Source organism: Pochonia chlamydosporia, chromosome 7 (assembly GCF_001653235.2).
Source record: "Pochonia chlamydosporia 170 chromosome 7, whole genome shotgun sequence".
NCBI classification, from domain to species: domain Eukaryota; kingdom Fungi; phylum Ascomycota; class Sordariomycetes; order Hypocreales; family Clavicipitaceae; genus Pochonia; species Pochonia chlamydosporia.
This window is the reverse complement of record NC_035796.1, coordinates 570932-585212: the sequence shown is the minus strand read 5'-3', so window position 1 is coordinate 585212 and position 14281 is coordinate 570932. Positions and strand designations below refer to the sequence as shown.

Below are 14281 nucleotides of genomic sequence, written 5' to 3'. Positions count from 1 at the left end.
GGCAAAGGCGGAGACGACAAGGGACATGTAGTGGGTGCCGGGTAAGCAGCTCTGAATTTGTCGTTGCACGTGCTGATAAGGCTCATTTGGGAGGCCGACGGGGCGCGGGGCAGAAGTCTGGTGTGTGATAGAGCGCGGGGCATTTTTTTTGGTGCCAGTTCTGTTTGGGGAGGAAAAAAAAAGTTAGACATTGGCTCTCATCATATCCCGCAACAACACAGTATTGCAGACACGACGTAGTGCGGCTGGACAAACTCGTGCGGTTTGTCGACACCGTATTGTGAGCCGCTCAGACTCCTTGCGACTCAATTCTGACAGTCCCGGTATATTTTACCGGAGTTGACAATTTGGAAAAACGACAACTTCGGTACTCATCCAAGGACGGCCGAATCGCTTTGACCGAATTATACTCGTGGAACATCTCGAAATGTCCAACCTTCGAATTCTTCTTATTGGAAATGGTGGCCGCGAGCATGCTCTGGCGTGGAAATTAAGCCAGTCTGCCCGCGTCGAGTCCATATTTGCGGTCCCAGGCAACGGCGGCACCGCAAGCTGCCCAAAGACAACGAACATCACATCGGTCTCTGCAGATGATTTCCCAAGCCTTGTCGCTTTTGCACAATCAAACGGAGTTAATTTAGTGGTTCCTGGACCCGAAGCGCCTCTAGTAGACGGCGTGGAAGGTTTCTTTAAGAATGCTGGAATTCCTTGCTTTGGACCCTCCAAGGATGCGGCACGTTTGGAGGGAAGCAAGACGTACTCGAAAGACTTCATGAAGAAATACAATATCCCCACCGCCGCTTATGAGAACTTTTCAGACTATCAGAAAGCCGTCAATTACATTGACAGCGTCACTCATGATGTTGTGATCAAAGCCACTGGACTGGCAGCTGGCAAAGGAGTCATTTTGCCGCAATCGAAGCAAGAAGCCAAGGATGCCCTTAGACAAATCATGGTTGATAAGGCGTTTGGCTCTGCTGGAGACGAGGTTGTTATCGAGGAACTTTTGGTTGGCGACGAGCTAAGCGTTCTCACCTTTTGCGACGGTTACAGCATCCGGTCATTGCCCTTAGCCCAGGATCACAAACGTATCTTTGATGGCGACCAGGGCCCTAATACTGGAGGAATGGGCTGCTACGCTCCGACCAACATTGCCACAAAGGAGCTGACTGAGCGAATTGATAGAGAGATCCTCGAACCCACCATCTTGGGCATGCGAAGGGAGAAGCAGCCCTTCCGTGGAGTTTTGTTCACAGGCCTGATGATCACTAACGCGGGGCCGAAAGTCCTGGAATACAATGTACGATTTGGCGACCCGGAGACCCAAACTGTTTTGCCCCTACTCTCTGTCGACACAGACCTGGCAGAGATTATGCTTGCTTGCGCCGAGGGCTACCTCGACAACTGCCACCTCAAGGTTGAGCATAAGTTCAGTGCAACAGTCGTTGTTGCTGCTGGAGGTTATCCAGGGTCTTATGCCAAAGGCACTGCTATGACTGTTCTTGAGCCTCCCCAAGGCAGCACCATTTTCCATGCGGGAACCAAGCTGGACGGAGACCAGTTGAGGTCTTCTGGCGGCCGCGTGATTGCCATCAACTCTGTAGGCGAATCCCTCAGAGCTGCAGTGGACGCTTCGTATGCCGCGCTTTCAGCAGGAGTGATTAGCTTTGAAGCTATGTTCTTTCGAAAGGATATTGCCCATCGCGCATTCCGAGCACCCGCCAAGGAAGCTATGACTTATGCACAGGCAGGCGTCGATATCCAAGCTGGTAATGACTTTGTCGAGAAAATCAAGAAGGCTGTTGCAAGCACTAAGCGTCCAGGAGCTGATGCGGAAATCGGCGGATTCGGCGGCGAGATTGATCTCTCACAATGTGGCTATCCGAACGCCCCAGTCCTTGTTGGTGCCATCGACGGCGTGGGCACCAAACTTATGATTGCCCAGGCAATGAAGAAGCACGATACTGTGGGTATTGATCTCGTTGCCATGAATGTAAACGACTTGATCGTGCAAGGAGCGACGCCACTGATGTTCCTGGACTACTACGGCTGCAGTAAACTTGACTTGCCATCAGCTGCTGCTTTTGTCGAAGGCGTGGCAAATGGCTGCCGTCAAGCCGGCTGTGCTTTGGTTGGTGGTGAGACTGCTGAAATGCCTGGCATGTATCAGGGCGAAGATTATGATGCCGCTGGGTGCGCAGTCGGTGCCGTCACCTCTGACTGCCGACTCCCCCAGACCACTGCTATGGTGGAAGGGGACGTTCTCCTTGGCCTAGGGTCCGTCGGAGTCCATTCGAATGGCTTTTCCCTTGTGAGACGGATTATACAAAGCGCTGGCTTGGCATATGAATCACAAGCCCCTTGGGATGCCTCCACCACTGTTGGCGAATCGCTCTTGACACCGACACGCATCTACGTCAAGAGCCTTTTACCAGTCTTGGGTGATATCAAGGGTCTTGCACACATTACTGGCGGCGGTCTCATTGAGAATGTTCCTCGCATGCTGCCTGATACTCTCACAGCCGAGATCATGTACGGATCGTGGGAGATCCTGCCAGTATTCAAGTGGCTCAAACAGGCTGGAAACGTTGAGCCCATCGAAATGTGTCGGACATTCAACTCGGGTATTGGCATGGTCATTGCTGTAGATGCAGGCAAGGCCGACGCAGTGGCTCAATCCCTCGGCGCTTTCGAGAAGGTCTCCAAGATTGGACGGCTGGTCCGTCGTAACCAGGGTCAGCATGGTTGTGAAGTAAAAAATCTCGAATTATGGGCATAAAATTATTAGATACATCTTTCATTCTCCAACGGTATGATGCAAAACCAAAAAAAATAGGGGTGGGGGGTCTTAATTAGTCGCCAGGTTAGACCACGAAGCCACAGAGGGTAAATTTGCAGGGATGGCACCGTTTCGTTTATCTGTCACCAAAAGTCGTTGAAAAATTGTGTATAGAGTCTAGAAGAACGGGAGGGATTGCAAATTATACCTTATCTTACTTTAGATATTCCCAAAGAGAGCTTGAGTGAAATTTGAACACAGTTGAGGCGTACAATTGGGTTACAATGCCGTTCTAGCTCAAAGCCCTTTGGACCGTGCACTGGACCAATGACATGCGTCAGGCTTCACTCAGAATGCAACAAGATATGCTTGTATATATCAAGTTGTTTGACAAGAGGTTATAGTTGAGTCTATTCTCTCTTCATCTGCTATTTAAGCTGTAGGACTGAACCGTCTCTAAAATCAATATAGCTACTATGCCATTTCATAAAATAACTTAACGAAACCCAAACTCCACATCTTCTTGATGGATCTCGCGATTTTGTCCACTCCATTAAACAAGGGGGAATCTTCCATTTTCTTTAGTCCAAACGCCTTTGCCTTTTATGCCAAAATGTTGAAGAAAAATAAAAGACCAGAACGGAAAGTAAGCTGGCTTCAAAGTTTGCTGCCAATGAAGGCTCCATGCAATCCCAAAGAAGCACTTTGCTCAGTGAGATAATGCGCCTTGAGTGTTGTCTAGCTATGTGGGTAGCGTATGGGGGCTTCGTTCAGGAAGCTCATGCCATTGGAAGCCTGGAAACCGGTCGCTGAAGTGTTTTGTCTCTTCCGTGGCCTTTGGGTTGGCTCCTCATCATCAGACGACAATGTGAGGTCAATGACCGCCGCAGCAGGCCGCTTCGCGCTTGTGGTGGCAATGCCGCGCGGCGCACTTGCTGAGCTGTCCCTTCCACCAGACGCCGGAGTTCCGATGATTGGTGTGTTAGTCTTGGGTGTTTCCAACCGACGGCTAACGATGCTAATTTCTGAGATCTCGAGGTCATCGTCGTCTTCAAATGTGGTGCCATTGGATTTCAGGTTCTCATCGCGAGATGTCTTCATCGCCCAATGGCCGTTTGGTTCGATCGTCACATTCTCGAGATCACTTGGTGTATTTGCCAAAATATCTCGGACGTATCTGCAACGCGGAAGTCAGAACAGACGGTTCTGTGTTCTACAATGAAAGTCTTAACTTACTCGTCTACCGCGAGTTGCTCGAAAGGAGCAGACTTATTGCAAATTGGACATAACCATTGCGGGCCTTGCTCTTGGAGCTGGAGGTACGATGTGGCGTCGAAGCACTGGATATGAGTGCAGCTCAAGCTGCGACAGGGAACGTCTAATCTCATGTACGAGAGGGGGCATTTTAGTGACAAAACCTGAGACGTTGCTACGACGTCCGGGTCCTGAGCCTTTCTGTTGACTTTTTGCTTGAATTAGCTACAGAAAATTCATGTAATTCAAATATTCTTGGCTTACATTCAGCAATAACAGATTCCTTTGGTATCCGGCGGCGTGTGGATATGATAGAGACTAGCTCTTTTACTGTTGTGACCTTGCAAACATTTGCGATAAGGTAATATTTCTGGGGTTTTGACATCAGCCACATGTCCGGAAAGAATAATATGTTTTAACAGCGACTGAAAGACCGTACCTTGTTAGTTAGAGCATATGTGAACTCGACGTTATTGGGATACCGAGGATCCTCTAGGCGAAGAGCTGTCGTGATGTCAACTGGTCTAGTAGACCCTGGTTTATTCTTCAAGCCACGCAAATTCGCTTTGATCTCCTTTGAGTTGACTCTTAATTCTGACTGGTGTGGGAATGAAATATTTTGGACCCCAGATACGTCAGCAGCACAAAAGATCATGACTCTGTATGGCGAGTTATTTCGACATTGTTGGAGTGCTGGATGATCACCGACTTTGATTGGTATATTTATGGAATTCCTGTGTTGTGCCATTGCTGTAGTTGGGAGTCAATGTCAGTCTGATACTCCTTCATAATGAGGGAGGTAAAGGGCGGCATACTCTCACACGTCCGCAAGTTGCTAACTGCGGATTCGATACGGTAAAAAGGGCTGGAGTGGAAGATTATATTGCCGCTTGGCGTAGCGAATGTGCTGTGCAAGGCGCGGCCGTTTACGGCAGAACTGGTCCCATGGGGCAGCCGCTGCTGGTAGGGACTGGTCCCTTGATTGAAAGAAGTCATTGGTGTTGTGAACTGCGTGGTGGGATGACCTTGGTTCGTAGCCAAGGTGCTCCGTTGCACGGACGCTTTGGACGATGGACTCGATCGTTGCAAGACAGCATTGGTGATGCTTTGCCGGACTTGTTGGAAGCGCGACACATCGTTGGCATTGACAGTTTCTTGTATCACTATCAAATTTCAGCGGTTAGAGCATGGATCACTGCATGAAGTAAAGTTGCGGCCGGATACGAGACGTACAGTCGACGATGCGGCGCTGCAGCTCGGCTTTCACGCCTGTGCTTTTCAGGCCATTGACTTGGCAAACGGAGGAGAGCTGGCGGTTCAACAGCTGATTCCCTTGAACTTGCCGTAGAAGGGCCGTCACCTCCTGCCTGGATATTGAAGAGAATGATGTCGCCATGGTTCGTACGTGGCGGAGGTTTCGCCCAGTACCACAAAGATGAGCGGAAACCAGAAGTAAGAGCGTGGTTCAGCTTGTCATGAATGGCGAACTGCGACGCGTGATGACTTGATATGCACCACCACAAACCCAGCAGCTCTTGCGACCCGGAACGGAAAAACGCTCGAAATGTTGAAGAGAGGTTCCTCCAATGTTGTTGTTCGCAGGTTGCGGCACTCTGATGTCACGATGTTTGTGCTCGTCCCAGAATGCCGACGTCCCTCAGCGCCTTCGCCTTCGCCGGGCCTGGCGGGGAGGTATAGATTTCGACAACTGTTCGGGAAATTTGTTAGGTCGAAACTATTTGATTGTGCCGTGCCAGTGACAAGGTGGTGACAGTCATGGTCGCCCAGGCGAGAAGTTGCAAAGATGACAAAAAAAAGTTTGGTGGTGTTGCGTTCCAACGTGATGCCGATCCGGGGCAAGTTGCAGTCGGAGTGGCAGGCAGCTGGGTGCCCATGGAGACTTCACCTGGCACCTTGGCACTGGGGACTTGACTGCGAGGCAGTTGAGCGCTTGGGGACTGGCACTTGGTCCAAGTACTGTTCCAGTGGTCTAGTCTCGCTAGAAATTGGAAAGGGAGGGTGGAGGCACCGCTGTCAGTACGAGCGATATAGCGGGCCAGCACAACATTGAACACTGAGGCCAAATTTGCGCCAGACTTGACGCCACCAGACATGAGTAGAGCCGCCAATGGTGCAAGCAACATGGACAAGAGTACGAAGTACTGTCAGGTCATGTCATCCCAGTCAACCCCCGTCTGGTGCCACCTTCCTCCTCACGCCCCCCACTAAAGCGAAGTACTTAAGTACCTAGGTATGCAGGCAGGCAATCTGGGTTAGCCTTCCTTATCTTATCGGTGCCTTTTTTTTTCCTTCCACCCTCAGCGCCCATCTAACATCGTAGTCGAAGCGGAACACGCTTCGGCCATTCCCTTCTTTATCCATTGTCTAGCGAGCCACCAGAAACAATGGCCAAAAGCTCGAGATCAAGTACCAGGAAGGAGAACAACCGGCGCAAGGCTGCCAGCGTCTTTGGTCCGGCTGAAATAGCCCGAAATGAGCGCTTGTCCGCCAAGCTCCTTGAGTTGGCGAGCCAGCCGAAGCCCGAGTCCTCGGATGTGAATATGGACGGTACGTCTATCATGGGATGATGTTATCAAATTCTTTGGGGCCTGGAGAATAGAGTCAAGTGCTAAAATAATGTGTGGTTACAGCAGCTGCGAGCAACGATGTGGCGGAAGACGTTGTCGATGCTCAGCCCGGTGATGACACTGGTATGTGATCCCCTTCAATGAGGACAGACGCATTTGCAGATCAGACGAATGCACCAAACCCGTGGCGATATGCACTAACACCTGACTGCCTCAGCCATGGAAGTTGACTCCAAGTCTTCAAAGTCGCGAAGCGGAAAGAAGCGAATCGACAAGAGAAAGCAGAAGAAATCAAGCATCGCTTTCACCAAGCACAGCGATAGGGTGGCGAAGAAGAAAAAGAAGAGCAGCAGCCGGTAAAGCGAACATATAAGCATGATGGGTTTTTGCATGAGACATAATTTGGGAACTGGATGAAAACTGGCGTTTTATTTTTCTTTAGTTTTTTCGTTCAAGTAAAGGTTTTCCATCATTTAGACGCACAGACTTGACTTGTTATTTCATGAGCTGCTTTGCTTAAGTCCATCCCTCTTAGGAGACTGCCAGAGTTGAGAGTGCAAATTTCCTTGAATGGAATTCTGCATGTGTCTTCAATTTGGTGTGGCTCCGCAGCTGTGGCGCAGAACTGCCAGGCACTAGTTACTAGAGTACCTTGGACGGAGTACATCCCTAGGTAGACTGGAGTGAACAACAAAGCTGTCTGATCTGACTGACCCTTGATTGACCCCCTTTGGACACCATGATCCTTTCCCTTCTATGATAACTTCAAGTTGAGCACACCCAAAAAGGGAACAAATATCTAGCCGGTACTCCGTGCTCAATTGTCCGTTCTTTTGTTGTCCTACCCATCTTTGAAGTCTCCGGGATCTGTTTCAGATGGAATGCCTCACTTGACATACGCAGCCTCATTCTCATGCCGCTTCGACTCGATTCTTGTTATCCGCCAGGGCAAACACTGTACAGATGGCCGCTGATGCTGGGTTACGGCCAAGTGCCGTCCTGCTAACAATAGCCAACATTTTGTTGCCCTTGTCCATTGTCGTCTTTGGAATCGGATTCTTCCCGTATAAACCGTTTCTTCCTGGCCTTGCAGAATATGAGGCATTGGAATTCGGCGAGCCACCAGCGGCGCCCTTTGATAAATTGGTCTTCATGGTAGTTGATGCGCTAAGAAGGTGTGTTGTAATTTGCCACGGGATTTCAATGGTTTGACTTTGATCCTTCGCACATCGCATCGACATCTAACCAGTTTGATCGTCAGTGACTTCGTCTTCTCCCAAGAGTCTGGATTCAAATTTACTCAAAGGTGACTTGCCTATTCGAACCGTGGCTCTCTCTAGCTCTCTGCTCACTCTATTATCTTGGAAACTCTTTAGTCTTATTCGAAATGGCGTCGCCATGCCATTTACTGCCAATGCCCGATCACCAACAGTTACCATGCCGAGACTCAAGGCTATGACTACTGGTTCCATTCCGTCATTTGTTGACCTAATTCTCAATTTTGATGAAGCAGACACGTCGTCGACCCTTGCTGCCCAAGACACCTGGCTTGCCCAGATTCGAGCGGCTGACAAGGGCAAGTTGTTAATGTTTGGTGATGATACCTGGCTCAAATTATTTCCCAACACCTTTGATCGTTTTGATGGCACATCAAGCTTCTTTGTTTCTGTACAGGCCTCTCTTCCTGAACTTTTGTCCATGGCAACCGCGTAGTGGCTAACTTGGTTGCAGGATTTCACAGAGGTCGACAACAATGTCACTAGAAACATTGCAGGAGAATTGGACAATACGGATTGGGGTCTCATGGTATTGCATTATTTGGGCCTGGATCATATTGGCCACAAGGCCGGACCACGAAGGTAAGCCTTAGAATATTCTCCGTTTCTTCTTTCGCATTTACTCATGCGCTCGGAATAGTGTCAACATGCGCCCCAAACAATACGAAATGGACAGCATTGTAAAATCGATTTACGAGGCGCTAGAGTCTAAGGAACACTTGAAATCAACGTTGTTCGTGCTTTGTGGCGACCATGGCATGAACGATGCTGGGAACCATGGCGCATCGTCGCCCGGCGAGACATCTCCTGCGCTTGTGTTCATATCTCCAAAATTCCAAGGTGTGATTCCCAAGTTGACGGCACCAACGCAGCCCAAGAACGAGTTTGACTACTATGTCAAAGTGGAACAGTCCGATATTACTCCAACAATCGCTGCGTTGCTAGGGTTCCCGGTTTCAAAAAATAACCTCGGTGCTTTCATTCCCGATTTTCTTTCATTTTGGCCCAACACGAAGGATAAGGTACAGATTCTGACGCGCAATGCGAGGCAAATTCTTGGTATTGTCACGGCTGCCTTTGGCTCAGAACTATTTGAACCAAGCCCAAACACAGATCCCTGTGCTCAGGACACGACCGACATCAGCGCATTAGCTTGTGACTGGTACAAGCTGAATCAAGAAGTCGGTTCATTACTTGGTTCCTCAAGTCTGGACCCAGCTTGGCTTTCTGCTATGGCTGCTTGGCTCCGCAACGCTCAGGATCTGATGAGTAGTATGGCCTCCAATTACGATATCCCCAAACTGGTCTTCGGCGAAGCACTTGCCCTGGCGGCAGGTGTGTGCAGTTTGTTAACGGTGACATGGCTCGGAACCAACACAGTTGGCAACATATTACCATTGGCCCTCATTACTTTGTCATACGGCGGAATGATGTTTGCCAGTAGCTATGTAGAAGAGGAGCAACACTTTTGGTACTGGGCTTCGACATTTTGGATAGCACACCTTGGAATTACTGCTATTCGAAGGTAACTTACCTGTCTCAGTTTGATATCAACTCCCTCTTTTTGTCATATCATGAATGACTGACTCGCTTTGTATCAGGACCAGAGCCACTTCAAGTGCACTGAGGTATTTACTGGCACTTGGCACAGTTCGATTAATTAGAAGCTGGAACCAAACGGGTCAGAAATTTGCAGGAGAGCCAGATGTGGTCCAATTGTTTATCGCGCCCAACCCACCGCTTCTATGGGGGTTGATTATCGCCTCATATATTCTGGTTTCACTACAGGTTATGTCTAGTATTCATGACTTGCCATTTGTTGCAGTTACATCGATCACATCCGTTCTCGCCTCTTCTGCCTTCACTTTTAAGCTGGCATTTACAGCTGAGGACTCCCCGGAGCTTGTCACTGGCTTTGCCCGGAAATTGCACGACATGTTTCATGGACAGTCATTACTTTCAAGAGCCAGGGTGGTCTTCGCAGTGCTCTTTCTGGTGACTAGCTTTGCCATTTACCAGGCTCGGAAGGGGGGCTTAAAGGCAATATCATCAGGTGGGCAACTCAAGCCAGCGCATCATGAACGTCTCAAATCTCCCGCCTCGCCTGCTAATTCATGAGTAATAGCCAAATTAATACTTCACCTTTACGCATTCCTGGCAATGACGCAATCTCGGGCGAAGAACATCCCACTTGTCTTCTTCTCAACGCTGCTACTGCATTTGCTAGACGTTACTAAACTGACAGTAATCGAGATCACCACAACCTCGATACTCCTCCAATACACCACCTTCTTCGCCTTTGGCGGTTCTAATGCCATTTCCTCCGTCGACTTATCAAGTGCCTACAATGGCATCAGTGGCTTCAACGTCATTGCTGTGGGCGTCCTCACATTCATTAGCAACTGGGCGGGGCCAATATTCTGGGTTGTTGCCACCAACCTACATCTCTTGGAAAAGTACAGACAGGGCCAGCGACAGGTTTTTCGTCACCACCTGGCTCTACTCACTTTATTCGCAACGGCAAGTACTGCTTTCACCATGGCAGCTTGCACAGCTCTACGAACACATCTCTTTATTTGGACTGTATTCTCACCCAAATACCTGTATTGTATGGCGTGGAGTCTGGCACAACATTTGCTTATCAATGTTGGCTTAGGTAGCCTTCTATTTGCTCTTGGCGCGAGATAAATTTACCAAGTAGATGTTGAAGGAACGGCTTTCATTTGGTAATCTAAATAGCAAACATCTAGACCTCGTAACTGCGAATATCCATAGACACCGGGACAATGTCCGAACTAGGAACATCAAGCTTCTTAATTTGAATAAAATTTCAGGTCCATGAACTTATAAATGAAGTCTTCACACATTTCTTTCATTAGGTCTCCCGAGGGTGCCTACGCGCCCTCCATCTTGGTATCTTCCTCATCAGATAGTCCATCCCCTGCTATCGACTCTTGCTCTCGCTTCTTAAGAACAACGGTACCCTCGTCGTTATCGTCAAGCTCTTCCTCCTTGATCTTGGCCTCGTCCATAATTGTCCTGTCTTCTGTTGGCTGTCTATCCAACGCCACCGAAACGCTGCGACTAGTCTGCCTATTGGATGGTTGCTGCTCGTCCAGAGTATTGACAATCTTTCCCAAGCTGACATGAATCTTGTACAATGCATTACGGCTCGTCGCATCACTCAGCAGGCCCTCGTCAACGGCCTCACTTACGTCTGCGTATAAATCTCGAATCATTGCCTCGGATGATCCCGACGAGACATGAAGCTTGCCAAGCAGACCAGCCACCAGCTTCTTTTCCTCTTCTATGGTTGATTTGGTTAGATTTTCAGTGCCTTTGTATGGTCGAGGAGAAAAATATTGCTTGGGAACTTACTGTTTACGTTGCTTCGCAGCTTCTCCATAATGTCCTGGCCCAGGCGAAGATGGACATCTCCGTTTACGTTTTTCTTCTCAGTATCGAGAGCGGCGCCTGGGGCGTAGCATTTTCTCGGGTCTGTCCAGTCTACTAAGCAGGCCCCAATCGTGGTCATACTGACCATGTCTTCGCCCACATCAACGTCATCATCTTCCAATCCCTCACGCAGGTTCAGAAGGGAGTGCAATGCCTGCAGGGAGATGGCCTGCATCAGATCCTGGTTGGCTGTCCTCGAATAGCAGAATACTGGAAGGAAGTAATTCAATGCTTGTCTAACAGGCTGGTTGGTAGCCGATGAGGGATCAAAGTATGCAACGACAAGGGCTTTCAAAAGCTCCTCGCATGCGTCCTGTTCGCTCACGACTCTGCCTAGCAATAACTTGGACGCGGCAACCGTCGCCGCCGCTTGAACTTCTGGTGCTTTGGCGCCGCCTTTGACAGCCTTGACGTAAACCTTCAATAAGCCAGGGGTAGATGAGAGTAGTTGAGCACCGTGAACATTCAGTATATCTGTCAAAATGTGCAGAGCCGTAATCTGCAACGCTGGATGGCCCTTGTTGAAGAAATGAATGAATAAGCCCAAATTCTCTTCTGCTAAGGACCTATCCAGCAGCGCGCAGAGGCCGAGACATACTAAACCTCTCTCTCGTACGGGTGCCTCATGGCTTCGCACTGCCGGGACCACAAGGTTGTTCAGCATTGAGACAAGGTCGGCGTTGTCCTTCAAGTTGCCGGCCACATGGGTCAGCATGCATTGAACAATGTGAAGACACTTCATGTTGACAACGATTTCCTTAACTGCCTTCTCCCGAGCATCTTCCTCGCTCAATTCGGAGTTCTTGCCTCTCTTGTTGTCATTCGTAGGAGTACTGCCACGGCTCACCTCAGACCTGGCCGAGTGGAAGCTGTCGTCCCCCTCATCTGCTGGAGGTTCATCAACAATTGTGTCATGTACATCTGCGACGGACTCGAGGACAATGCTGCAAAATTCACGCTCACCAGCAGCGTCAGGAGCGCATATGTATTGCAGCACTTCGACCGTCAATTTGGTGACTTCGTCAGGCAGCTCGGGAATCGATAGAAATTGTCGCAGTAGTGTGAACATCTTTCTTCGGCCGACTTCATCTGAGTAGTCGAGAGTAAGGGCGATATGGAGGATTTGTTCAATAATGAACTCCTGCTCCACTGTGTCCTCCTCCTCTTCCTCCTCAACCCCGGGTTGGTTTACCCTCTTAAGGGCTTCAACGAGAACCTGCATGTAGCGTTCAAGGTAGAAGGCAAGCTTAGTCACTTCAGGTAACTTGTCTTCCACGAGAGACTCGTACCGCCCATTGCCCTCACTTCGGCAGAAATCATTGAAACTCCTGGCCATAAATACGGACTCGGCCGAAAGAGTCTCCCAAAAATTGTCGTCAAAGGTCACGGCGTCCCGATAGTCAGGTCGGCCTTCCCAAAAGCCTCTCATTGCCTCTAAGGCAACACCGTTCTCCACTCCAGAGTTGATGATATCGATACGCTCCAGCAATTCCAACAATCCATCAAAGCTCACAGGGGCCGCCTCGGCGGAGTTGCCTTCATCTTGCTCGGGAATTCCCGCACAGTCGGCAATCCATCGCTCTCTGAACAGTCTACCAGCTGCTTTGCGAACATTATCGTCTCTGTCCCGCAGTCCCCATCGAAGGAGCTTTTCTCTCATGGAGAGCGACAAGTGGCGGAAATCGCCCAATGCAGGCAGAAGGCGAGAGTAAACGGCTCTTCGGGTGGCAGCGTCCTGATCTCGAGCTCTTTCCAGCAAAAATGGGAGCGTGTTGGGAAGAATAGGGAGGTTTACCAACAACGAACGTCGGACATCTGCACTTGGATCATTTTGCATGACTTCAAGAAGTTTTCCCAGCAGGTCCGTTCCTTGATTATCGTCGCTGTCGTCTGAATTGGTGCAGCCTTCGGCCTGATTACCCGCAAGACGACCAAGTCCAAGTACCGCCTGGGATCGTACCATAGCCTCTTTGTCGCGAATTCGTTTGAGGAGGCCATGACGAAGCTTCTGGAATAGATCGTCATCCAGGGCATCCAAGGAGTTGATGACTTGCGATATTAGCTGTGTTGAGCGGTATCGGACAAATTTATCTTTAGCTGTCATCAGTGGTAAGACTTCTTCAAGAATTTCGGACGTTAGTCTGGTGCTTGGAGTCTCTGGCATTAAGCTGGTATCTCCTTCAACATTGCCTAAGATCTCATTGTCCTTTTCGTTGGAATGTCGCAGATAAAAACCGACAAATCTGACACACTTTTCGCCAACATTCTCGGATTTCTTAATTGGCATTATCCTTAGTACACATCGAACAAACTCTTTGTTGAAAGCCACTTCGTCGAATTCGCTGGAAGTGACGTTGGTTGGCTTGGCTGGCTCGTAACAACATGACTCGTGAATCTTACGAAGGTTCACCACAAGTTTGCGATGAGTCGCCGTAGTGCGTTGGGCATCACGGAAAACTGCGCAAATCTGCAACCGCAATACACTGTCAGGAGTGTCAACATATTCGATCGCTGCTGAGGAAGCGCGTGAGGCCACAGAAGCGCGGGAGTTGAGAGTCGCTGTTGATTGTTTTCTGGATACTGCAGTCGACTTCCTCGTGGGCCGGCTTGACGTTTGTGCAGGCATGATGTTTATTCCTGGCGTCCGGTCAGGTCGTTATATCTGATGTCTGTTGGGTTGATGTAGGAGAGATCTTTGTATTATGGCAACACCTGAGCCATTGTTTAGACTCGTCGCGTCTAAACAACGGGGTGTGCAAGTCAACAATGTTCCAAATATGGCTTAGCTCCTACACGGATAATGCAGAACTCCCCGCCATCACGTGCGATAAGATAAGGGAATCTCTGGTCGTATCTGGAGCAAGGCCGTTTTTTTTTTTTGCTCAGTCCAGATGGAAATGTGGTTGTCGAGCACTTTGGCATTTTGC

The 14281-nt window shown here is 49.3% G+C and overlaps 5 protein-coding genes across 5 annotated transcripts; 2 read left to right on the top strand and 3 right to left on the bottom strand.

The window, feature by feature from the left end:
• Positions 1-427: 427 nt before the first annotated feature.
• VFPPC_07062 (phosphoribosylformylglycinamidine cyclo-ligase) lies at positions 428-2779 on the top strand (the record flags this gene model as incomplete). The annotated part of the gene is made up of 1 exon (XM_018285985.1): positions 428-2779. One exon carries the CDS (start codon positions 428-430, stop codon positions 2777-2779), a length of 2352 nt encoding a protein of 783 aa, XP_018140004.1.
• A 738-nt stretch (positions 2780-3517) lies between these two features.
• VFPPC_07061 (Zinc finger domain-containing protein, MIZ-type) lies at positions 3518-5429 on the bottom strand (the record flags this gene model as incomplete). Its single annotated transcript, XM_018285984.1, has 6 exons — positions 3518-3956; positions 4016-4241; positions 4298-4403; positions 4473-4783; positions 4849-5196; positions 5267-5429. The coding sequence occupies 6 exons, from the start codon at positions 5427-5429 to the stop codon at positions 3518-3520; spliced, it is 1593 nt and encodes a 530-aa protein (XP_018140005.1).
• Positions 5430-6407: 978 nt separating this feature from the next.
• On the bottom strand, positions 6408-6614 carry VFPPC_18086 (hypothetical protein; the record flags this gene model as incomplete). The annotated part of the gene is made up of 1 exon (XM_022429743.1): positions 6408-6614. One exon carries the CDS (start codon positions 6612-6614, stop codon positions 6408-6410), a length of 207 nt encoding a protein of 68 aa, XP_022285155.1.
• A 1405-nt stretch (positions 6615-8019) lies between these two features.
• Positions 8020-10586, top strand: VFPPC_14149 (sulfatase; the record flags this gene model as incomplete). The annotated part of the gene is made up of 5 exons (XM_018291919.1): positions 8020-8289; positions 8353-8480; positions 8539-9423; positions 9500-9951; positions 10024-10586. 5 exons carry the CDS (start codon positions 8020-8022, stop codon positions 10584-10586), a joined length of 2298 nt encoding a protein of 765 aa, XP_018140006.1.
• A 206-nt stretch (positions 10587-10792) lies between these two features.
• On the bottom strand, positions 10793-13980 carry VFPPC_07060 (nuclear condensin complex subunit 3; the record flags this gene model as incomplete). Its single annotated transcript, XM_018285983.1, has 2 exons — positions 10793-11205; positions 11277-13980. The coding sequence occupies 2 exons, from the start codon at positions 13978-13980 to the stop codon at positions 10793-10795; spliced, it is 3117 nt and encodes a 1038-aa protein (XP_018140007.1).
• Positions 13981-14281: the final 301 nt, after the last annotated feature.